Below are 19,364 nucleotides of genomic sequence, written 5' to 3'. Positions count from 1 at the left end.
TATTATTGCCACAGGGCTTTAGCATCAACCTAAACATGATGGAGAATGGCAAGCGCAGATGATAGATGGAATACCCTGCTTCAAATCCACCAAGGAGGATTGAGAAGACGATGGGGCCAGTCCTGGACAAATGGTCCCTGTTCTTGTTTACCATGTACCTGTATATTCAAGTCCAGTCTCACCCAGTCCTCAAAACTGTGTTTCTCCAAGGGAATAGTCAGCGAGGCTGAGAACTTGCCCAGGGCCAATTGCCTTGTAGATGGAGTTATTCAAACCACATGCTCACCAGGCCGTTCCAACCCTGGTGGATTCACCCCTCTGAAGAAAGAAAATGAGAGCCCGTAAAGACTATTTTTAAAACATGAAATTTTAATTTTGGGGTGATTCGAGAAAGCCTGCAAAAGCAGCACAGCGTTCCCACCACCTTCTCCCAGCCTCCACTGACCCCTTACATTCCACGGGCATTTGTCAAAATCAAAAGGACATTAACGCCGGCATAGCCGTGTTATGGGAACTCCAGACAGCATTTCATTGGCTTCCTTCTAATGGACCTCGCTGTTCCAGGATGCAATCCAGAACACACACTGCACTTAGATTTTTTTTTTTAAAACTTATTCTTTCTTGTCACCTCCTTCCAACAGAAAAGGGGCTCTTCAATTACTTGTTCATGCTCAAGGCCGAGAAACACACGCACGAGCAACGTGAGCTGGGCTGTGGCTCAAAAACAATTTGAGCAATTTCCCTTTACACTCTTCGGTGGACAAGCCCTCTCAGGGAAACTGGCAGCTGAAGGCCACAGGACAGGCCAAAGCAGAGCCAGACACCAATTGCAATAGCTTCCAACCACGGTAGTTCCCAGCAAATCGAATCTCTGCTCGGGATGTGTAGCCGAGGGAAGCAATGTAAAGAAGGTCATGGAGGCAGGGACCGATGACAGAGAGACCCTGCTGAAGGATAATGTTCTTACCCAGGGGTCCACAAGAAGAGGATGAGCCTCCCCCCTGCAACCTGTCACTGCTGCCATTGGAAGCTGTGGATGAAACCAGAGGGAACTGTTTCACACCTGACTTAGAAAAAAAAGTCACAGTCATAAAAATGAATGAATCACCCAGCCAGGCACACGAGCACTCCAGGCAGAGTGGGAAAGCATGTGTGTGATTAACGCTACATTTACAGTGAGCGGAGTCCCTGAAAGGCGCTAGACGGAAAGGGGAGGGACTGGGTCCAGATTTCTTACCGAAACTGTGTTTTCACACTGAGGTTCTTAACTCCCGGATAGATGGATGCTTCTACAGGGAGGTAACTTAATGGAACACCATAACCAACCCCACATACAAACCCAGGGTGGAGGCAGGCAAAGAAAGTCAAGGAGGGGCCAGGGGTCTGCAGCCCCCAACAATATAGAATAATAGAAATGGGTTAATTTAAGTTGTAAGAGCTAGTTAACAATGAGCCTGAGGGGCTGGAGAGATGGCTCAGCGGTTAAGAGCACTGACTGCTCTTCCAGAGGACCCGGGTTCGATTCCCAGCACCCACATGGCAGCTCACAACTGTCTGAAAATGCAGTTCCATGAGATCTGACACCTTCACACCAACGAACATAATAAAGTTAAATATTTAAAAAAAAACAATGAGCCTGAGCTGATAGGCCAAATGGTTTGTAATTAATATTAAGCCTCAGCGTGGTTATTCAGGAACTGGCGGGTGAGAGAGAAACCTCCAATTACAATAATCCTGCTGCATCTTCCACCTCATGCCTTCCCCAGATAACCCCGACTTCAGAAGAAGGACTGGCAACCACACGGCATCTCATAGACCAAAATAGAGCTTTTTATTTCCAAACATAGAGCAGATACATTAAAAGAAAAACATAAAGCAACAATGAAAACATGAACTCATCTTTCAGAGCACTGCTGCCACCAAAGTGAGCAAGAGGCAGGAACCCTCATGCAGTTTTATAACAGCAGTGAGCAGGGGCCAGAGAACGCACATGGCTCTTCCCACAGAGCGGAGAAGCACGGAGGCCCTCAGTCAGCTCTGGACTTGATATGACCCGAGATAACACACACATGTTCCAAGACAATCATTTGGCTCCAATTCTGCCTGCCTTCCCAGAAAGCTGAACTTATCAAAAATTCACGTTTTCTAATCACAGACCTGTGACAAGAGGAGATGGTCCCTCTGTACTGTTTACACAAGGAAACAATGAATTTGATTGCTCTGGACACCAAAATACACTTATGCAACACTCATACACACGAACATGCACGTGTGCACACACACACATGCGTACACACGCACACAGACATGCACACACCTACCCTGTTCACCTCTTTATCCCAGAAGCTCCAAGAACTTGCTCGAACCCTGCATCTTTGCTCTTCTAGAAGAATTTGGCTCCATGAATAGTGATCTCTCAAAGCAATTTCTATCCTGCATCTGCCGTTGATAGCAGTGGCCTGAGTCTATTTCTAGCCCTGCCCCTGGTACTCTATCCTGGTGCTCCCAGTTCCCACTGGCAATGGGAGTCAAAGAGCTTGCTGGCAGAGTAGATACAGGAGAGGAACTCTGCAATCCCTGCACAGAAATGGTACCCTCCAACAGGCTAACCAGATAGATACGGAAGTAACAGTGGCCTGGGGTCCATAAGGGAAAGAAAAAACAATGCAAGACGAAGGCAAGCTCCACACAGTGGCAGAAAAACACCCAACTTGTGACCAGTCACCCCTAGGTTCCAATCCTAAATGTCTCACTTACCCACTGGCTGGCGGCTTTTAGATAGGTTGCTAGCCCTGTCTGTGCTCTGGGCTCAGTACATAAGCTCATGACTCCACAGCCCAGGCTCTTAGGAGCTGGGCTGTATTGAAGGCCCTACCTTGTGAGTCTCTTTTTTTGTCTTCCCTTAGAACTAGAAGAGGAGCTACTGGCTCTGTCCCTCATCTGCATTGTCACTAGGAGTCCAGGTGGCCTGACTGTTGAGCTAGCACAATACTGAGCAGGAACCCAAGGAATCACATGACCTTTCCCACAGGGCTGAGAGGCGCTGAGGCCTTTAGTCAGCTCTGGACTTGAAAGGAAGCCTTGGATCTCTTAGGAAGCAGAACTCCTCTGCCACTGCTATTTCCTGTGTTCAGGGATGACTGGGTACCATGCTGTGAGCACCTATGATGTTACCATGGGAACCACAGGCAGGTGCCTGGAGGATGCTGAGTCCTGTGGGCTGCCTATAAGGCTTGTGCCGAGAGACCCTAGGCTTTTGTTCTTTGGTTATATTTTTGAAAATAACCCCACCTCTCCTTGCTCATATGTCGATTAATAGAAAGTCCTCCTCTTGTGCCTTGGGGCTGAGGGGGAAATGTTGGCTGATCATAAGTCCTCCAGTTGCAATCCCATGCTGGAAAGGCTGGGGTCTGTCTGCTGGGTGATGGTGGGTCTCAGTTAGAAGGTTAGCACTAGTCTGGAAGAGTTGTGGCCCTTTTTTCCTTTCCAGGATTCGCTCTTAGGAGCTCAGAGTAGCCAAGAGAGACTGAAAGTCACTGTGTGCTTCCTGGAAGATGTGAACACAGAACAGGGTGGGGAGTGCAGCCCGGGCTCTGCAGGACAGGGGAGCTGCCTCTGAAGTGCACCTCTTCACTCCCAGGTTTCCGGATGGGCACTCCACGACGACGACGAGGCTCAGGGACTCCTGACAACCAGCAGGGGCTGGCGGACAGCACAGAGGCCACACCTCCAAGTTCTACTAACAGAGCATGAGACCCAGATGCAGCGCTCAAAATGAACCTTGAATTTTGGCTCCAATAGTGGCTGATACATCCAGGCACCAGCCTGATCCATTCTACCTTTCTTCCTTGCTAAGGAAAACTGACTTATTACTGGAATGTTCTAAGTTAATGTGGGGGTTGCAAGAAAGAAGCAGACATGAATTTGGTCTTCTGAGGGGGCTAGGATCAGGGATGAGGATGACAAGCAGGTACTTTTCCCACAGGACAAATTAGCAGTACCACTTAAAGTGGTTTGGCCATTCAGGCTGGAGAGAGAGAAAGGCTCAATGACCAGCTACTCATGTCTGTCACAGGAATGTTAAGGGAGGGAATGGCCCTCTTCTCTCTTCCAAACTGACCTGGACAGATTACAAGACTAGGGTGAGGGGAACAGAGGAGCCTTCACTATAGGCTGACCTCCACGAGAGGGAAGTGGGGTGTGACCCCTCCTGAATTGTGTCTAAAAACTTAGATGTCCACAGCCATAGACAACCTTGGGCCTCCTGCCAGGCCTCGGTGCTCAGACCCCAAGGATCCACCTTTGGCCTTCTAGAGGCCCAACTGTGAGCTTCCTTCCCCCTCTGCTGTGTTCAGCCCCTTTCTGCTGTCCCTCAGCTGGCCCCCCTAGTCCATCTCCTCTGCCCTCAAAGTCACAGTCACTTTTAATCTGCAGAGGCCACGAGACACACTCCTCCTTATTCCCAGTCCCCCTGTGTTTCCTCCATGGCCCTCTAGCTCCTGGTGGGCTGAGCAGTACATGTGGGAGGCAGATGAGCAAAGTCAAGGGCCAAGACCCTAGTCTGGGTTCAACATCTTATACAGAGCAGACACTTCCTGGTCCCAGATGTCCAAAGGGTGGGGCCTAGATTTTGTTTATCTTAATGCACCAACATGTGTGGTCCCAAGAAGGAACTCCAAGGGCTTAATAAATGGGTTAGGATGAAAAGGGGACAGGGCACTTCCTCTGTCTGTCTGTCTGTCTGTCTGTCTGTCTGTCTGTCTGTCTATCCATCCATCCATCTATCTACCTACTCACCCATCTTCCTCCTCTCTCTCCCTCCCTCCCTCCCTCCTTCCCTCCCTCCCTCCTTCCTTCTCTCTTCTACTCCCCACTTCCTATCTCCCTTCCTTGCTGTCTCCGTTCTTCAACAGTGGTAAACACACACAACATAAACTTTGGTTCCATGGCAACTTAGTGTGCACCAGTGCAGCCTCTGTGGTCCCTGACTCTGCTCTCCTCCTTTCCTGTCCCCATCTGATTACCCCGGCCAGATCAGCTCGGCTTTGCTTCTCAAACCCTCTGCAGCTCTTGTCGATCTGGTCAGTCCTGGCTCACACTAAAGGGAGGAAGAAAGGTCCCCCTTAGTCTCTCAGCTTGAACTAGGCTGGGCGCTGTGGGAATCAATGAGATGCCAGCCCTTTGCTGCTGGTTTCCCATGGAAAGACATCACCGGTGTCTTAGGGTTTGTTTTTGTTTTTTGTTTTTTAATTTTTATTGCTGTCAAGAGATACCATGGCCACAAAGAAAACATTTAATTGCAGTAGCTCGCTTACAGTTTCAGAGATTCAGTCTATTATCATCATGACAGGGAGCATGGCGGCATGCAGGCAGACATGGTGCTGGCTACATCTCTACCAGAAGACAGCAGGATGTTGACTGACTGTCACACTGAGGGAAGCTTGAGCAGAAGAGATCTCAAAGCCCACCCCCACAGTGACACACTTCTTCCAACAAGGCCACACATCCTAGCAGTGGCACTCCCTGTGGGAGCCATTTTCTCTCAAACCATCACAGCCTGTGTCTAGAGAGTGGCCCCTGTGCCCTTCCCACCAGCACCTCCAGGGCTTCCTAGCTCACCTGCTGTCCTGACCACTAACTCCATTTACTCCACCTGCATTATAAACATGTACTCTGCCCTTGCATTCTGCACTCAGAGAACAAATGGTGCAGAAAAGGGCAGAAAGAGGAGCACAGGGTAGGGGACCAAGAGCACTGATATTACCTCCTTGGATCCTTACACACACATATTCCGGGGCTGACCTAGGATGGTTACATAGGAACACTGTACGCAGAACAAAAGAATAATAAAACCCACACCCACATACACACACCCACATACCCACATACATACACACATACACACATTAACATACGCACATACATACACACATACACACACACACCATACACACACCCACATACACACATACATACACACACCCACATACACACATTAACATACACACATACATACACACATACACACACCCACCATATACACACCCACATACACACATACATACACCCACATGCACACATACATACACACATACACACACACATACCCACATACATACACACACCCACATACCCACATACCCACATACATACACAGATACACACACCCACATACACACATACATACACACATATACACACCCACATACACACATACATACACACATACACACACCCACATACACACATACATACACACATACACACACCCACATACACACATACATACACACATACACACACATACATCCACACACACATACATCCACACACAACACTCCTAACAAAGACCTTGTCAGCTTTTTAAGCTCCAACACTTCTCTCCAGAGACACCTTCCAACTTGCTATGGTTACTGGCTAGGAGACCACGTCACAATAGCAGGTGTCTATATCCATTTTAAGCAAAAGAAGTTGTGTCTGAAAAGCACCCAGAAATGGCTAGTATGTCATATTCCAGCTATATTCATATGAAAGTAATAAAAATATCAATCCCCTCTGTTAAAAAAGTTATGCAAACGGGCAACCCACAGTATCACTGTCAATAGTTAAAAATACAATGTTCTCAACCACCCCACCACCCACATATCACAGCTTCACCCTCCCCAGCATTTGCCACGAGACAGGGCTACATTCATAGTAAACAGCTCTCTTTTTTGTTTTCTCTTTATTTCTCGTAAGTTCTAGGGATGGAATCCAGGACCTACACCTGTTGGCCAAGTGTTCCACCTCTGAGCCACGCCCTAGCCCTCTTTTTCTTGGGAAGGAAAATATGGGGAGGTTGTGCTATCACTTGAAGACTGTGGTGACCAACCCACTTAGGGCTTTATAGGTTCTTGCTGTGTGGCTATGGGTAAGTGACTTCCCTTCTCTGGGCCTCAGGTTTCTCACCTGTGAAATGGGGAAGTAGAAAAGGAAGCGTTAATGTCCTTTGCCACAGTTCTGACTAAGTGGACCAATGGCCTTAGTGAGCATCAGGATTCGGCTACCTGGGTCTGAGGTCAGGGTTCACCAATCGTTGATTTCCCAGCAAAGTGGCTGGGTCCAGGGGAGGCCTTTTGGCTGAGGTTACAGACCAAGCAACAAGCCCTAAGGGTTGTATTCCTGCTAGTCAATGCCCAGCCTTTCCTAGGTTCTGTGCTAAGATGGAAGCTGTACATGGTGTAGCCTGATGCCAGCTTGGGAGGGACTGTGTGTGTGTGTGTGTGTGTGTGTGTGTGTGTGTGTGTGTGTGTGTAAGGGTGGTGACCTTTGAGTCGGGTCCCTCTTAGGGCCTCAGTATTTGTCGTGTTTAAAGTGCCTCTCCAGGTCTTTAACACTGGTTGTGCCTCTGATGGCTAAGCCTGAGGGTATCCACACCTTACAGACAAATTCCATCTGTTAAAAAGGGGGCATTAAGAATTTTCTAAAAATTCTAAGAAAAAAAAATGTCAGTTTAGGTCAAACCTGATCCAGTTTTAACCCTCTTAGGAATCATTCCAGCATTCCCTGGTTATGTTTCCAGCCTCAGGCATAGCCTGGAGTCACACCAGATGCCTCCCACGCGTGCCTGGAGCCCACTTTGCCTGCTCCTGCCTGGTTCTTAGTGGTGAGCCCTAGGCCCACGGGGGAAGAAGGTAGGACTTGCCCAGCCCTGTAGACCCACCAGTCCACACAGTTCCTTCTCGGAAGGGAAGAGAGACCCCTTCAGATGGCCTGAGTCTTCTCTGCCTCATGTGGGGCCGTGTTTCCATTCTGACCTCAGTTCGTACCCTAGCTGGTAGAAAGCCCAACAACAAAATGGCACAGGCCTCCTGGGACTGGCACAGGCCACTGGCAACGTACTTCACCCTTGTGCATCAGAATAAAATGCCAAGTTCGTCTTCCTTTTTCTTTCTCCTGGAGAAAACACACAAAGAAAACCCCAGCCACTTCCTGAAGACACAGGGTCACGGTCATGGTCATGGGCATTCCTCGCGGTCTGTGCTATCAGTGGCTGCTGCGTGGGGGTGAAGTGCTAAGCACCATCACTCTGTGGCACACTGTCCTTCCTTTACAGGTCTTCTGCTCCTCTCTCGGTGTCCCCCTGTCCCCCTGTCCCTCTGTCCCTTGTCCAGCCTCACTGCTCTGACTGTGCCTGCGGCTTTAACCTAGTCACATGCACAAGAGCCCTAGGACTCCGGTTCTGCTCAGCTACGCTCACAGCTCAGCGACTTCTGCACTGACGCCTGGGTTCCTGGGTGACAGGTCATCATAAAAGTAATGTGCGATTTCTCCTGTCTGCCAGGGATGACAGGAGGCTAAGGCACGAGTGTCACAAATCCCATTAGGGAAACATACTGCTGGGGACTCACATCGAGTCTGAAGTTATCTACACTGAGCATATACATACACACATATAAAAATTCTGTACATTATTCCCTAACCACACATAGTACACATTCAGTATAAATAGACAGAAATGACATCGTAGAAAAAAGCAAGTTTGTTCTGGGAACGGATGCAGCATTTAGACCGAGACTGTTCTGGGTGTCTGGTCTGTCCAGCTTCCCCCCAAAGCCAGCCTCAGAGGGACTGCAGAACGTCACCTGTAGGCCCCAGAGGACTAGGTGGGCGGGGGGCCGTTGTATCGAAGCATGAGAGCGAAGGAGCGGGCGAAGTTGTTGGCCAGGGCGCAGCTGCGCTCTTCCTCCCCGGCTGGCAGCAGGAAGAGCAGCAGCAGAAGGAGCAGGAGCAGGAGCTGTAGTGGCAGCGCCACCCGGCAGGCCTTCCGTAGGAGAGAGCAGGGATTCCGCCACCGCCTCTGCTGTCGACTCTGTAAACCAAGGCAAGATACACGGTGAGCGACTAGGAGGTTCAAGAGGGAATGGGGCAGGGGGACATGCTGGATAAACTGTGTGACCACAGCTGCACAGTCTGCCCACTGGGAAGATAGCGGCGATGGTTAGTCTTGGCTGTCAATCAAGAGTCACTATGGAAACAAGCCTCTGAGTGCGTCTATGTCTATGAGGGAAGTTCTAGATCCAGTTGAGGTGGGAAGACCTGTCCTAACTGTGGGTGGCACCATCTCATGGGCTGAGATCTGGAATGAATAATAAGAAGAAACCATGTCATGAAGAAAGAAGAAAGAAAGAAAGAAAGAAAGAAAGAAAGAAAGAAAGAAAGAAAGAAAGAAAGAGGAGGAGGAGAGGGAGGGAGGGAGGGAGGGAGGGAGGGAGGGAGGGAGGGAGGGAGGGAGGGAAAAAGGAGAAACCATTCAACATCCACCTCTCTCTGCTCCCAGACTGTGGACACAGTGTGACCAGACACCATGACTCCACACAAGGGAAGTCCCCACTGTTCCCCACTGTACCCTCAAATCCCTCCTTAAGTGGCTTTTGTAATTTTTCACAACAGTGAGAAAATTAAGACATGCAGCTGATGTTGATTTTGCCAGCCACGAGGATCTCTGCAGTTTCCTTAAACCATCCCAGGATGCGAAAGGAAACGGCACAACAGAACCATAGATTCGATTCGGCCAGGGATGACACAAGCCCTTGGCTGGTGGGCCCACAGTCCCAAACTCATAAAGACTTGACTTAGAAAGCAACACATACTCAGAGGAAACCATACTTCCGGTTTTGAACTTTTTTTAAAAAATATTTATTTATTTATTTATCATGTATACAATATTCTGTCTGTGTGTATGACTGCAGGCCAGAAGAGGGCACCAGACCTCATTACAGATGGTTGTGAACCACCATGTGGTTGCTGGGAATTGAACTCAGGACCTTTGGAAAAGCAGGCAATGCTCTTAACCTCTGAGCCATCTCTCCAGCCCCCCGGTTTTGAACTTTTAACCCTCAGCTGTGACAGCTAAACTCTACCACGGGAAGCCAACCGATGCCTTCTGAGGTTGGTATCACTGTACCCCACCCACCCCGGGCACCTGCTGGAAGGCAGCCATTACCTTACTACCAAGAAATAAAGCAACCAATGCCAGAATGCACTCGACTGAACAGCCTCCACAAAGGAGCTGGGATGTTGTGGGTCAGTAGGTAGAGTGTGTGTCTAGCATGTATGATCCTGGCTGGATCCATAGCAATGGGTAAGTGGGTACGATAGTGACCACCATGACACTGGGTAAACAGGTATGATAGCGTCCACTGTGACACTGGCACTCAGGAGGTAGAGGCAGAATTAGAAATCCAAGTTTATCCTCACAGTGAATTTGAGGCTAGCCTGGGCTATGAGAGTCTCTGGGAAGGGAGGAAGGGAAAGAGAGGAGTGAAGAAGAATGGGACAAAAATCTAAGTTCCAGCGAGGGGAAAATGTAAAATAAATTATGTATCTTAAAACCATGGGAATATGATCAGATAGTGCCTCTCCTAGGTGGCACCACACATGGGCGAGTGCACCAAGAGCGCCTTGGCACACTGTGCCTGCCTCTGCAAACTGGAGAGCAGCAGCTCCAGTCAGCCCAGGGCTCCAGTGCAAAGACTGTTTTCAGGGAGGGCGACACACGTCCCAGGCCACAGCGGGGCTTGAGGTGACTCACGGCCCGGCTGCCATTCAAGCAGCAGCTACGATTTGTGTGTCTGAGTGCTGCAGGCAAGCATCCACTGGCACCGAGCTGGCTAACACGCTGGCAGTACAAGTTTAATAAATCTTAATTATTCTGTTTATGCAAACAAACAGGCTGAAGCTGCTGACATAGCTGGAGCCTCAGATGACTTGAGGCCTGGGGGGAGTAAAGGAAGTGTGGAGAATCAACCGCACATACATCATCAGCTCCACAGTGGGTGTCTTTCTTCCCTGTGGGCTGAAAATAACACACAGAAGGGTTTGAAGTTGGTGTGATTTCAACTTCTGCAGAAGGCACTTCTGTTCTACCTGGCTGGCCTCTGCGTGTGCGCGCATGTCTGTGTGCACAAGTACACGTGTGCATATGTGTATATGTGCATGCTCGTGTGAGTTTATGCATGTGTGTGCATCTGTGTGTGCACACATGTGTGGAGTCCTATCATACGTGCACATACCTAACCTAAGCTAAAAACACATGAGGACTGTGAATTTGGGTTTTGAGTGTCCCATAGGGACTCATGAGTTACAGAACAGTTCTCCACGCTAGAGTATTTGGAGGAATGGAATCCTTAAGAGGTAGGGTGACGGATGACTCAGCTCTTGCAAAGGACCTAGGTTCGATTCCTAGCACCCACAGGGCAGTTTACAACTGTCTAACTCCAGTTCCAGGGCCTCCAATGCCCTCTTCTGGCCTCTAAAGGCACTGCATGCATGTACTGCACAGACACAATGCAGGTGAAACACTCAAACACATGAAATAAGTAACAATGATGAAGGAGGTGGGACCCATCGGAGGACCCTTAGGTCATTAGGGGGTGTGTCCTTGAAAAGGATTGTGGAACAGACCGGGATCTTCTCTTCCTCTTCTTTGGCTTCCTGGCCACGAGGTGGGTAGTTTTGTTCCACCTCAGGTTCCCACCACAATGTATTACTTCACTAAAGGCCCAAAGCAACAGGGACAACTGACCATGGATGGGAAACTCTGTAAAACTTGTGGGCCAAATAACCCTTCCCTCTTTATAAGTTGATTTTCTCAAGCATTTTCTAATAGCAACCAAAAACTGACTAACACGAGATCTCTGTGTCGCTGCTCTTTTCAAAAGAAGGAGGAAGAGGAGGAGGAAAAAGAAGAAACAGTGTTCACACGCCTCTGAGGCTCAGGTCCTCACATACACGATGTTTAGAGCCTGCTATGTGCCAGTTGCTTGGAAGGAAACTTCCTGCCTTTAGTTTAGAGGACTCATTTCTGCCATTGCAAGATCATGGTCAAGTAATGTCACACACACCGGTGACTGAGCCTGGATCTGAATCCAGAGCATAAAACACCAGTTCTCAAAGTGTGGTCTCTGAACTAGAAGTGTGAGCAACACCTGGGACTGTGTGAGAAATAGATTTACAACCCATCTAGACCAGTGAATCAGAAGCTCAGGGCTGGGCACAGCCATCTGGGTTCACAGGCCATCCCAATTGTCTCTGAATATCAAGCCGCCACGCATAGCTTCCTTCTTTATAGGAAGCTGAGGTTTATTGGCTTAAAAGGAAGCCAGAACTGAAGTCAGCATTTTATACACCTACCTGTGAAACATAGCACAGATAAACACATAAACCCTTCTAGTTAGTATTTCCAACAGTACAATGGCCGGCATCTCCTAGCTGTAGTTAAACAGGGCTATTTGGCGACGACTGGGGTTGTGAGCTCTCGTGGTTGCTCTAGAACCCTCTGACAGAGATGGCCAAGCCCCAGCTCTGCACAGATGTTCCTGCCGCTCTGCACCCACCAGGTGCACAGGCTCCAAGATGGCACACTGTCACTCTTTGGCTGGTTGATGGGTTTTGAGCACATTAAACAGGCACAGAGTCATCACTGACTCGGCACTGACAACATAAATGAACAACGAGAAGTCAGAGGAGACCATGACTGTGCCAGGGATCTGGATGCAGCCACCACTTAGAATCTGCCTGACAGAGGTGTGCAATCCATGGCCCACATGTCACGTGCACCCCAGGGTAGCTAGGGACGTGGTCCAAAACTCTTTGTAACTTTGTAGGAGATGTTATGTCTCAGTGTCGAAAGGTCGGCCACCTCTGACCAACTCTAGCCTAGGCTGCGTAGATGGAGACTCATAACCATGGAGGGACTTAAAGTGAAGTAACAACAGGCAGATTGAATACTGGGACTTCCATCTTCCACCACGGGCCACCAGGCCAGGCAGTCCGGGCCACCTGCCCTTTCCAAACCTCCTTTCCTAGTCCCTGAGGTTCATACCCTTCTGAACTAGGGAGAATCCTGGGACAGACATGTCTGCCTTGGTGTATTCTGGTTCACACCATCTTTAAAATTAAGTCACAGAGTAAATTAAGACAACATTGACATTTCCATTTCACACATGGGAAAGGGAACCCTAAGGCAAGGTGATTTGTCCAAGGTCATAAAGCTGGTTGGCAAAGGGCCCTGGGTGTAGTTTTGGTTCATAATAAGCCCTACTTGATCCCTGAGTCACCCATTCTCCTGAGTTGCCAGAGGCCAGGAATGGATCCAGGGAGCCCACACCTGGGATTTAGACTCTGGGGAATGAGGATCTGACGTGACTGCAGGTTCTGTGAGACAGAGTATGCTGGGGGTTCATGTCACTACAGTAGATGTTAGACAAGAAATCAAGGGCAGCACTGGGGACAGCAAGGGACAGGACCCTGTGAAAAGTTAAAACGTAGCTGTCGAGACCTGAGGGCTGATGCTATTGGCTGTCACAAGCCTGGTGGACACGCCAGCTCCTCGTGCCATTTCCCCCCAGGCTTAGAGCTGAGCTAAGCATGATACTTGGTGTCAGTGTTGGGGTAAAATGAGATGCCCTAGCCACAAGTGTCCTGACTGGAATCGGAAATATACCCACAGTCTCACGGTTTTGACTGCTTGGTCCCTAGCTGGTGGTTCCTAATAAGGGAAGGTTGTGGACCACGAGGGAGTTGGGGCCTAGCTGGCTGAGGGTCATACCAGGTCTGGGTCCTCAATTTCTCCCTCTTCTCCTCTCCCTTTCCCTCTCTCCTCCTCCCCATCTTCACTGCCCCCTCCCTCAACCTCTCACTTTTTCTCTCCCTCCCTGGTTGGTCAGGAAGTGGAGAGCCATCCTCTGCCAAAGGCTCCCAATACAAAGACAGACTGCCCAGGCACAGAGTCCTAACGACTGTGGCTGCACACTCCGAAACCCTGAGCCAAAGCAAATCCCTTCTCAAGGTATTTTTTTTTTTTTTTCTGTTAGATATTTGGTCAAAGCATAAGAAACGGAACTGAGACTCCCTAGAAACCAGTCCTGGCACACAGAGTTCGGGCAGTGTGTGCGCCACCTAGAGGCCGGAACTGGTACTGTTCTCACTTTAGCTGTGACTAAAATGGGGAAAATCACGGGCCTGGTAGAGCAAAGGACTCGGCCACTCTTTTCTAATGTGTCCCCTAGGACCAAAGACGCCACACAATCCAATTTTCCCAGAATATTCCAGGCTCCTGGATCAGTCCTGGTTTACACCTGCTGGTACAGTAATCAAAGCAGTGTCTAGCCGATAATCCAGTACCCAGTGTGTTCTGGGTCTGGATGACAAATCTGAGGTCCTTCCTCCATTGTGTGGTGTGTGTGTGTGTGTGTGTGTGAAGACTAATCTACATACTCTTTTCAATCCTTTCCTGAGGCTGGGGCTTCCTGAGAACACATACCTCAGGGCCCAACCCATTACAACCCAAACTTGGTTCTTTATATCCATGCCCTTCAGATGTCATGGAACATTCTAGAAAATGCAGACACCCTGCCCCAGAATCACAGGTCTTTTAGTTGTGTGGAGCAGACGGCAGACACATACCTTTTGGAATGCAATCAGCTCCTCTGGAGAACTCTGCGTCTGTTATTTTAGGGAATGGAAAGAAATGGGTAAAAAATCAGCAAGGCGCGTAAAACTTCAACCTCAGCAGAACCCGTAGGAGAATATCCATATTGTCAGGGGAGTATTTCGTTAAAATTTCTGGTCATCTGGACAACCTGCGCCAGCAGGGGATTCTGTTTAATGAGCTTTTTAACACACTTCAGGTCCAGGTGGCACTGTCTGGATGGCCTTGGCCAGGGCTGGGGATGTGGCCCAGCTGACTTGAGCTGGGCTGACACCTAGTGGCCAAACTGGCCAAATTGGCAGTTGTGGGACTGGAAAAGCCTGGAGTGCCCGAGGCTATGGCTTCTGGGCTCTGAGGCCTGAAAGGGAGGCTTAAGGTGGGCATTTTGCCTATTCCTTCCTGGGCCTAGGAAGCTTAACTTCTTTGTCTTGCCGACATCATCAGTCCAGGGTGAAGGATACCCCTTCTCCTGTATGGGCGTGTCAGGAGACCATAGTATTTAACAAAAGCTATCATTACCCATGGTTTGCGTAGGAGACAGGAAGTCCAGGAGAAAAAAAATGCTAGGCCAAGGTCAGAGGAAGAGAGGACTAACTCTCAAGACTGTTGGCATCCACCCCATGTATCCCAGCATCCACCCACGCATCCCAGCATCCACCCACGCACCCCAGCATCCACCCCATGCATCCCAGGATCCACCCACGCATCCCAGCATCCACCCCATGCATCCCAGCATCCACCCACGCATCCCAGCATCCACCCCATGCATCCCAGCACCTACCCCATGCATCCCAGCATCCACCCACGCATCCCAGCATCCACCCACGCATCCCAGCATCCACCCCATGCATCCCAGCATCCACCCCATGCATCCCAGCATCCACTCCATGCATCCCAGTATCCACCCCATGTATCCCCGGCATCTAACCCACACATCCCTACAGCAGCATCACATCCCAGAGATTTAACAGAATGTTGCCTCTGCAGGGAAGATCTGTGACCCGAGTTTCTAGCATTGGGGTCAGGGGTAGGACTCAGTTATCCCCTCTGGAGAATGGGGTGCAGAGGTTCCAGCAGAAGGTGGCTCTAGGACCAAATGGGAAATGTACATAAAACTCTAGCATGGTGGGAACAAGAGATCCGGACACTGTTCACAGAACTCCAGCGTCACCGGGAGGTAAGATGGACAAAGAATGACCTAAGTGGAGTGCCTGAGACGCGGGTGTGCCCCTCACTTCCTCTGAGCAGTCACACTGGCCTGGTGTATGGACGCACCAGGATGCACTAAATAGATCTAGCTCTGTCTCTCCCAAGCTTCCTGGATCCCCACCCTTTACCCGCAGCACCTACCAGCAGGTGGCCAGAGTCCTTGAGCTTGGATTTGTATAGCATCCATTGATAGCGCAGATCTTCCAGCTCATTGGAGGGGTCCCTTGCTGGCCTGTGATGGAGCAGGTTCTCAAACAGATGCTGGCCTTCTGGGATCCGTGCCTCTAGCTCCTGAGAGAAAAAGTAGCATCATGCTATGGCTGCCCTGTGGCCTAAGAGCCCCACCTGGCTTAGAAAGAGATGCCAATCAAGTGCTACCTGAGGCATGTTGGGAGATGTGGACAGGACCAGTAAAAATGAGACTTTCATCCATGCAAGTTTTTTTTTTAATGCTTTTAGGGTTGGAGAGATGGCTCAATGGTTAAGAGTAACAGCTGCTTTTGAAGAGGACCTGGGTTCAATTCTTAGCACCCAAATGTTGACTCGTAACTACTTTTAACTTTAGTCCTGAGGGATCTGATGTCCTCTTCTTTCATCCAAGGGTACCAGACACACATGGGATGCACAGACATACATGCAAGCAAACACTCACATACATAAGATAAATATTCTTTTTAAAAATTGCTCTTAGGAGTGTCTATTTTATGTGTACGCATGTTTTCCCTGCACATATGTATTGCATCAAGAGTGTGCCTGGTGCCTGCAGAGGTCTGAAGAGGGCGTCAGAGCCCCTGGAACTGGAGTCACGGGCGGTTGTCGGCCACCATGTGGATGCTGGGAACCGAACCCAGTCGTCCGTGAGAGCAGCAAGTTCTCTTAACCTCTGAGCCGCCTTTCCAGCCTTCATCTATGCACCCGGAATGTTAGAGAACATCCCACAGTGTTTACCTTTAACACTGACATTCCAGGACCACAAGAGGTTTGTCACAGTAGTCACCATCACAAAGTGATCACCGTGGACATGCCACCTGCTGGCATTGCTGAGACCAGTAGCACTGATGTTGAGTTGGGGAGACTGCAGCTCTCCCCTGGAGTCCTGAGAGGAGGAGTGGGATGGAGAAGTCTACAGGCTGGAGCCTAGGCTTCAGTCCCAGCTTGGACCCTGGCTAAGCTGCTCAGCATTTACCATGCTGCAGGCTGGACGAGAGGTCAAGTTTGATATGATTGGAGTGAAGGGCAGGCAATAGATCTGAGCGGGGAGGTGGGTGGCAAGACTTGCTGTGATATGCAGCCCCATCAGCAGGATGAGCTATACACTGAGAACACATTGCAGCGTTTAAAGCCTTCAATGGGATAACAAATAGGAGAGGCGAGTCAGGACAAAAATGCAGCCAAGGCGGTGGAAGTGCAGCTCAGGACAGAACACGTGACTCGTATGTCTGAGGCCCTGGGTTTGATCCCCAGCACTGTAAACAAAATCACAGAAGCTCTGGGGATGGATGAAAACCCAGAAAAGCGAGGACTTTGTTCAGATCTCCTTTTGCTCTTAGGACTTTTACCAACCTAGAGGGAATAATACCAGCTTTGAAAACAATCTGTGTTTTCACAGCCTCCCAAGGGTAAGGTGGTGAAAGCGAAAGCCTGGGCTCTGCAGAGGAAGGGAGTTATAAGTGATTCCCTTTGTAGACAGGATGCTTGCAGGCTTACACTCAGAGTGAAGGGAACCATAAGTGAATCTGAACCTTGAGGACACATATCATCCAGATCATCTCAGTGGGCCAGGGAACTATAAGACTTGAACTTGGACTCAGTAGCCCCAGAATCTTAAGGCCCCCCTGCTTCTGGGAAATATCAAACAAAATTCCCTCTGGAGGAAGAGATTATCCTAAGTCCCAAATTAGTTTTTATGTGTATTTTGTTCAGGACAGAAAGTAACCACACAATAATACATGGCACCAAGAATGAGAAGCAGAAATATGTGGCAGAAATATTCCTAAACAGCCGGAGATATCAGAACTATTAGACAGTGTAATTATGATGGGTTACAGTTCAAAGAATTAAAAGACAAGCTTAAACATTTCATCAAAGATGTGATGAAAGCCAGAGAAGTAACCAACCAGATCAAAGGGACCCAAATACAAGCTCTAAAACTGATTGCTATGACAACCAACGTTAAGACCTTCATAGACATATATAACAGCAAATGAGACACAGCCAGAAAGACAATTAGTCAAGTGGAAGCTGAGTCAGAAAAAAATATTCCGAATTCAACACTCTGAGTCAAGGGTGAAAAATACACAAAAGAAACAAAGAGACAAAAATATACAGTGGGAAGAAAAAAATGTAGATTCCATTGACATATGGGAAAAAGTCATCAAGGCAAAAGTGATATTTTAAGACATCTTGTCAGATATTTTTTATAAAGAGTCCACACCACAAATGCAGTTCAAATGATTGCCAATGACACAGGATACATAGGAAGAAATTTGGACCCTAAAATATCATTGAGATTTCACATAAATAAAGGAGAAGAGACACAGTGTGGGCTTGATTAGGGAGTCTTGGACAATGGCTTAGGTTTGAACTCTATACTAAAACTTTCTTGTGGGGGGGGGGTTAAGGTCAGATTAGTGGTTCTGTTGGATCATGACTGCCTGCAGAAGGAGCCATGACCCGGTGACAGTCCACCAGAAAAGAGAGCAGGGAGGAAGCTGCTACCATAAACAGGTGATCAGTAAATGCAGAGGGGACAGAAGCATCCAGGAAGGGGACTCCAGAAGGGTCTGGTGACTGCCATGGGTTGAACGGTCATCCCTTCCCAAACCCAAGCTGACAGTATGGGAGATGGGATCATTGAGAGATGACCTGGCCCTGAGGGTGGGGTTAACGACCCTTAGGGGCTGGACTACGGTTGCCATGAAAAGGCCTTTTTTACACCCTTTGCCTCTTTGTGCCTCCTCCATCTTTTGGCCATATGCTGACTCAACAAGGAGACCTTGCTAGGTTCTGGTACTTGGACTTTCTAGCCTCTGGGGTGGTGAAATTCTCATTTGTTATAAATTACTCAGTCTGGAGTATTTCATGATAGCAGTAGACGCAGACCAAGACTAGCAGGATGGCAACAAGATGGATGGCTAACAGGATGGCAGGAAGGGGAGAGCATGGTAGACTGAATACAAGCTTGGGATTCCCTTCCCCTGTCCACCATACTTTGACTTTACATCAAGGGGTGGAGTCTCTTTTCTCTTCCCTTGATCCTGAGATGGCCTGTTGACTTTCTTTGTACAGCATAACACAGAAGAATCCATGTGACCCTAGCACGCAAGCTCCTAATCTAGGCATCCAAGGGCCTTTCCCATTCCCACTGCAGCCACATACATGAAGCAGTCTGGGCTGTCCCATATGAGAATGAGACATGCATGGTCCATGTCCTGTTTGTCTCCACCAACTTCCAGACCCCCACAAGGGTTACCTAGATATTCCACATCCATCAAAAGATAAAGTTGTCCAACAGATGTGTCTTGGGCCCAAGAACTGGCAGAAACCAAGCTGAGCTCAAATCACCAAGTGTCAAAATCATGAGTTAAACAATAGCTGTTGTTTTAAGCAACTCGCTGTCATGGTGTTTTATGATACAGTAACAGCTAACCAATACCAAAGTCAAGCAATCCGTGGTGATATT

The 19,364-nt window shown here is 48.9% G+C and overlaps 1 protein-coding gene across 3 annotated transcripts in view; it reads right to left on the bottom strand.

The window, feature by feature from the left end:
* Positions 1–709: 709 nt before the first annotated feature.
* Syne3 (spectrin repeat containing nuclear envelope family member 3) overlaps positions 710–19,364 on the bottom strand; it is an 88,690-nt gene continuing 70,035 nt past the window's right edge. For 2 of the 3 annotated variants that reach the window (XM_075947449.1, XM_075947448.1), the window contains 3 exons: positions 15,824–15,973; positions 14,449–14,487; positions 1,810–8,851 (listed from right to left, as the gene is read on the bottom strand). In XM_075947449.1, the coding sequence (XP_075803564.1) occupies positions 8,642–8,851; positions 14,449–14,487; positions 15,824–15,973 (399 nt within the window). In that variant the 3' untranslated portion in view covers positions 1,810–8,641. Of the gene's footprint in view, positions 948–1,809; positions 8,852–14,448; positions 14,488–15,823; positions 15,974–19,364 lie in introns of those variants that run through there. The other variant, XM_075947450.1, reaches the window with a different exon arrangement.

The sequence above is a fragment of the Microtus pennsylvanicus genome, chromosome 14, assembly GCF_037038515.1.
Source record: "Microtus pennsylvanicus isolate mMicPen1 chromosome 14, mMicPen1.hap1, whole genome shotgun sequence".
Taxonomy (NCBI): domain Eukaryota; kingdom Metazoa; phylum Chordata; class Mammalia; order Rodentia; family Cricetidae; genus Microtus; species Microtus pennsylvanicus.
Note: the sequence above shows the minus strand (reverse complement) of the source record. Positions and strands in the feature narration are given on the sequence as shown.